The sequence below is a fragment of the Ciona robusta genome, chromosome 5, assembly GCF_009617815.1.
Source record: "Ciona robusta chromosome 5, ASM961781v2".
Classification (NCBI taxonomy): Eukaryota; Metazoa; Chordata; class Ascidiacea; order Phlebobranchia; family Cionidae; genus Ciona; species Ciona robusta.
Genome location: NC_143239.1, coordinates 688,104 through 694,500, shown reverse-complemented (window position 1 = coordinate 694,500; position 6,397 = coordinate 688,104). Strand labels below are relative to the sequence as shown.

Here is a 6,397-nt window from a genome sequence, read left to right as displayed (position 1 = left end):
ATACGCCCACAATGGTACCAGCGACGGACCTTGAACTCGTAACCTCAGTGCAAAAGGCAGACGCGGTTACCACTGTGTTTTGGCGCTGGACTAATCTTTGTTTTGTTAAATATATCTGGTAATTTGGCACGGTGGTTAAAACGGTACTGGGTTCAGTGCTTGCTATTGTAGACATTAAGTTAGTGCTTGCTATTGTAGACATCAGTTCAGTGCTTGCTATTGTAGACATCAGTGCTTGCTATTGTAGACACTCGTAAGCGGGCACAAGTTATATGAAATTGTTATATAGTAGGGTGGGGGAAGCTGGGACATCTTTAGCACATAATATCCAGATATCCCGATCGTGTTTTAAACAATTAACAACGGCTTATAGAAGTCGTGAAGATATAGATTTATAAGTGTTTGATTGAGATTCACTGTTGCGAATTAAAAAAACTACAGAATGATTATATCTTTATTCCAAAGCATTCACATTTTTTATGCAAAGCGAAGTAAAGTAAATAATGTTTATATATAATACATAGCACGGCATCTCAAATAATTTTATTTCATCGTCACACGGGGAAATTACAAACATTATAAACTTGGGCAGTTACGTCACACGCTATGCGTTCATTCAACCGTCTCAATCTTCGGCTACGTCACTTCCTTCTCTCGTGTTTGGTGGAGTATCTGCGCTGGGTTGGACTGCGAGCAAAATATAGTTTGATGTAAGTTACGCAGCAAGAAATGACATCTTTGGGCAATCTATAACATTTGTTAATCGAATTTTTCGCACTGTTTTTTTTTATAAACCTTGTTTCCGTTATGATAATAAGTAACAAATTCAAGACATTAGTTCAACATTTAAACTGCTCAACGGGTGTACTGAAAAAATTAAACAGTCAGTCTTTGGCTATAGCGCCCACCTAGTAACTAGAGTATATCGGGTTCAAAGCGACGACAACATTTTGGCGATTACTGCTATAACCGAGTGCTTATACACACTTGCTCGTGAGCGGCACGTAGTGTAGAAAATATGTTATAACTTCTGAATTGGACCCGCTGTACAAAGTTGTCCCGGAATATAAATAAATGCTACTTATTCGGTCAGTCACCTACATGTATAAACGACACATTTGTTCTCAATTTGATGCCAGTATGTATTTTAGTGAGCGTGTCATCTTACCTCTTAATGTTGACATTTCTTCACTTGTGGGTTTAGCGGGTGCAGACTTACCAGTTGGTTCTGTTAAATAAAATAAATATCTTTAAACAAATGGCAACGAGTTAAAAAGTCTTATACTTTTGTTTTTCTTTTGCCTCATGTAGAAAGCAATACCAGCTGCTATAAGGAAGATTCCACCAAGAACACCAAACACGATACCAATGATCATTCCTGTATCCGTGTAATCTGGGGAATAAAACATTATTAAATAGATGCATCAGATTCATCACGCTTGGCGTGCCAACATTAGTCGTTATAACACGGGTGTTCTGTTTTAAACACTTCGTGCCCGTTTGCGAGTTACCGCGTATGTAAGTTTGTGGGTGATTTTTTGTATTAAGTTCCGTTAAGTTGAAGCACTTGTCGTAAATGACGTAAAGTGTCTTGCCCAAAGATATATATACGCCCACAGTTGTGTGGGAACGTAAGGTCTCGTATCCTATACTGGCGAAATGATGACCTATTGGTAATCTAAATTCTCAAACAATAAAATAAAAATGAAACTGTTTTAACGGGGTTTGACGTTCTATCTGGTGAGAAACTATCGTTTATACTCCCGTGTTGGATATTTATAGTGACTTCAAGTAAAACTACACTTGTACTAACGACTAAATCCGCTTTTAGTTTCTGGATACCATTATATCTGTATTATAACTCTATATATATTAATTGTTCACCACGCAGGGATAAATAAATAATAGATTATCACGTCAACAAACTTAGTTGTACCTTCAGTTTTACTGCAGATGCTAGTGGTATAGCTTGAGTTGATCGACTTGACAACTTCCGAGTTATGAGTTGGGTTCGATGGATCAATGCAATTTTTTGTATCTGTGCTGTATTTAAACAAGGTTCCCCATATATTGTTGCAAAGCCCTTCTCCGCTACCGTAAGTCTGTGGTCAAATTACAATGTTGTTAATACTAATTAACAGGTCTAAATTATTACACTGACATTCTTATTATTCGTCATACACCTACCACCATCACATCTCATGCGCTCAAAGACATGTTTAATCCATCGAAGAGGAATATTTGTCTGGCACAGCAGATATTATATATATCCCAATGTGGGGGAAGACGGGTCAAAAATTTAAATTATTTTATTTCATTTCCGCAACTTGTGGTTAACCTACTGAAATTAACTAGTTTTGTTTTTCTTTGTAATGTAAAAACTCTTGTTTTACTGGTAGTCATTTGATGATAGGCAAAACAAATGTTCCAGTGGTATTCGACAGTATTCTCACGGTCCAACAAAATGCGCGGCAAAGATAATAACTGTTAAGTATTAAAATTCGGTGCTAAACGACTACAACATTTTTTTCTATTGCTATACAAAATGCATATTAGTAAGATGTTCTTTTTAAATGATGGGTGATTGATATCAAAACACCCGTAAATTAGTTTGCGAGTTTAAAACACCAATTCAGTATCATAGTTTAATAAAAATAAGTTGAACTATATTTCGTATAGTAGGGTGGGGGGAGACGGGACAGCTTTAGAACATATAATATCCAAATATCCTGATCGTGTTTTAAACAATAAACAACGGTCTATGGGAGTCGTCAGCATACGGTTTTATAATTCTATGAATGTTTTTGTTCATTACCAAATAAGACCAGAAAATAGAATGAAAAGGTGTCCAAACTTCCCCACCCCACTGTATAACTTGTTTTAGTTTTATGAAAAAATAAGACATAAACATGAAAAAAGGCAGAGTTGTCAAGATGATTTTAATTAAGGATGAAAAAAACTACAATATTAAAAATAGTCATATATTTAGAATTTGGAAATATTGGGCAACGTGTACTTAAGGGTCTCGTCTTCCCCCACTCTACTTTATTTTAGGTATATGAGGCCCCAGGTTAACGAAGCCTTGCATATTACAAGATCAGTTCGAATTTGTTCTGATGGTTAAAGAAATCGTAAATTATGTCTCACTTCTGTATAATTCCTGCACATCACTCCGGGTTTGCACGGATTTACTGGATTTCCACTTGCATCAAAACCTTTGTTTAAACCAGTCTTCCAATTTCCCTCTCCGGGTGCGCACGTCATATCAGCCTGTATTGACCACGTGTTACTGATACGTTAATTCATTGGCAAGTTTAGTTCGTTTATTGAACAACTAAATTTTTAAATAAACCGTATACAAGCCTTAGTAAAGCTTTTTTTCAATTAAGAGAAAAAGTTTATTAAAGAAGACAGATTGTATTAAATATTACTTTTTAATTTAAAAACTTCAGAGTAAAATATTAATATCATTGTAACAAACAAACATGGCCGATCTTTATACACTTACCGAGCAAGTCATAAACCATTGGTCACAGAACGACGCACACAGTGGAATGGCTATTAACTTTCTTGTACTTTCGATCATCCACGGGTATAGATTGGGTGAACATTGGTACAAACATTGTAGATATGTATGTTGGGTGGAACAACTGTGAAAGTACTTTGTTACCATACAGTAGGGTGGGGGAAGATGGGACACCCGTTCATTCTATTTTCTCTTTCAATTAAGTAGTAAACAAAGAACATTTAAAGAATTATAAAACCGTATCCACAGGACTCCCATAGATCGTTGTTAATTGTTTGAAACACGATCAGGATGTTTAGATATTATGTGCTAAAGGTGTCCCATCTTCCCCCACCCTACTATCCATCTTCCCCCACCCTACTATATATATTCGTTTAGTTTTCTCTTTTCATTTGTTAGTAAACAAAGAACATTCAATGAATTATAAAACCGTATCCTCACGACTTCCACATACCGTTGTTAATTGTTTAAAACACGATCAGGCTATTTGGATATTATGTGTTAAAGGTATCTCTTCTTCCTCCACCCTAATATATTGTTTAATTTATAACACCGGCTGTTATGTTTCATACCTCCCCTGTCTATATTTGCACAGTGTAACTTTGTGCCGGGTTGTTTTTACTTAATAGTACGGTAGGGTAAGATGGGGTACCATGAATTTTTACCATCATACAATTAATTGACAACAGTTTAATAGAATATATAAAAACACACAAGGAGTTCTTTAGCGATTCGCACATCAGGTGCGGTTCTGTATTAGCGGTTCGAAACCAACCGGGTTAAGATCAACAAGGGTAAGACAGAAAAGTTAAAAATCCTTGTTAATTTTGATTGATAATTGCACGTATATTAATAGAAATGCAAGTAAATAACCTGAAATAATACTGTACGCCTTGAAAACCAAGTTAAACAATGAATATTGTCAAATAATACTGCAAGGTTTGTTTTGTCTATCATTATATGGGTACTTGTAAAATGAGATTTTAAAAGTATCCCAACATGCCCCACGTCCCAACGTACCCCACCCTACTACATCAGCGTCATATAGGCTATATATATATATATATATATATATAACAACAACAGTTGTACTTACGCATCAGTTAGTTTGTCGCACTGATTATAGTTTAGTTTACCAACTTGCTGAATCGGCATGATTGCAAGTTGAGTGGTGATATTTTCAAAGCAACAACTATTACACGTATATTGCTTACACGCAGCAAGATGTTCTTGGCCAGATGGTGATTCCTGTGGTAAAGTTGGAGCATATAATTACGCGCTTGGTTTAAATAATAAGTTCTGTATTTTATTGATGTACGTTCAAAGACTACACACATATATACACATGTATATATATAGTTTTTTTAAGCAGTGATCATGAAAATATACATATATATTTTTATATATTTTAAGCAGTGATCATGAAAATAGACAATAGGTCGTTTATATCGCGTTATAACTCATGAAGAGTCACATGTACGTGAGGCCAAGCGTAGCTTAAATTATAAAATAAACAATAACTATTTGTTTCCACGAGCAAACAAAAGATTGACGACTGTAGTTAATCACGCAATAATAGATAAAGTTTACAGGTTGTTACACAACTTAAAAAGGTATGACCGCTGTTACCATCACACAAAGTCGCACCTTTGTAACACAGAAACTGTTCGTACAACAGTAGAGTATATGCTCAAATTATAAAATGGGTTCACGAACCGTTTTAACGCGAACACAACCCCAAAAAGAGATCAGTTGTAACATTTTCGTCAAGTTTGAAATTGAATTAGTAATTTATTTTATTCGGGTTGCAAATCAACGGTTGGCACAACACTAGTTCGAACTTTCATCAAAACTTGAGGATAGAATCGCGACACTAAGCAACCGTAAAGGTTAAATTGAACTTACTTTTTGGTAATCCCCTCGTGGGCAAGTAGGAGACATCAACGAACTTTTGCCATGGTTTGCAAATAATCCCAGCAATATTGTAACAACAGTGATTTTACAAAACATTCTACGCACTTCTAAATATCGACTAAACTCTTCGTATTCAACTTTCTACAAACAGGAACGGAATGATATCACTTTTCTGTCCCACCCAAAGATTACTCACGTACGGATTACTTATTAACTCTGTATTTGTGTAGCACCAACGGCCATGATTGTTTCGCGCCGGTAATAATCCTAATATTGGACCCGCATTAATTGCTTTTGCTAATGACTTTTAGCGAACATTTTAAAACTTCAAAAAACTGCTGAAATGGGTTATAGGTTCGGTTCCACAATACCAAGACATTAAACGCGATCCCACATATTTTACCAGTTCAAGTTATTCCTAAATGATATATTTATCTTTTTAGTAGGGTGGGGGAAGATGGGACGCCACTCATTCTATTTTCTCGTCGCATTTGGTACTAAACAAAGAACATTTAAAGAATTATGTAATTATAAAACTGTATCCTCTCGACTTCCGTAGACCGTTGTTAACTGTTTTAGACGATCAGGATATTTAAACATTATGTGCTAAAGGTGTCCCATCTTTCCCATCCCATCAGAATTTAACGTTGGTTGAATATTATAAAAAACCTAACAATATACATCTCACACGTCAATCAGTCATCAGTAAGAAAAGATTTTCTCTGACAATACTGTGAACCAACTAAGAGTCAGTCATTGAAATAAGACACCAGATGTCAAAACAAGAAAGGGATATTCTCCGATTTTGTTTGACTAGCCAGCATACATAGGTTCGCTACACATAAAGTGATGCCAGACAACAAATTTATTCATTGGGAAACACTAAAAAACTCCCCCGCAAGATGACGTCAACATTTGATGTAAAAGTTAATATTTAACTAAGAGCTTCGTCATACA

The 6,397-nt window shown here is 35.5% G+C and overlaps 1 protein-coding gene across 1 annotated transcript; it reads right to left on the bottom strand.

The window, feature by feature from the left end:
• Positions 1–486: 486 nt before the first annotated feature.
• On the bottom strand, positions 487–5,632 carry LOC149735293 (riboflavin-binding protein-like). Its single transcript, XM_089878220.1, has 8 exons — positions 5,432–5,632; positions 4,623–4,774; positions 3,509–3,650; positions 3,148–3,270; positions 1,937–2,102; positions 1,286–1,393; positions 1,169–1,228; positions 487–687 (listed from the first exon to the last, which is right to left on the bottom strand). The coding sequence occupies exons 1-8, from the start codon at positions 5,534–5,536 to the stop codon at positions 626–628; spliced, it is 918 nt and encodes a 305-aa protein (XP_089734346.1). The 5' UTR covers positions 5,537–5,632; the 3' UTR covers positions 487–625.
• Between the last annotated feature and the right edge of the window lie 765 nt (positions 5,633–6,397).

Coding starts and splice junctions, on each gene's coding strand:
- LOC149735293 (XM_089878220.1), bottom strand. CDS start 5,536: ATGTTTTGTAAAATCACTGTTGTTACAATATTGCTGGGATTATTTGCA. Junction 4,775..5,431: donor CACGAGGGGATTACCAAAAA/GTAAGTTCAATT, acceptor ACTTTACCACAG/GAATCACCATCTGGCCAAGA. Junction 1,229..1,285: donor GAGGCAAAAGAAAAACAAAA/GTATAAGACTTT, acceptor TTTATTTAACAG/AACCAACTGGTAAGTCTGCA.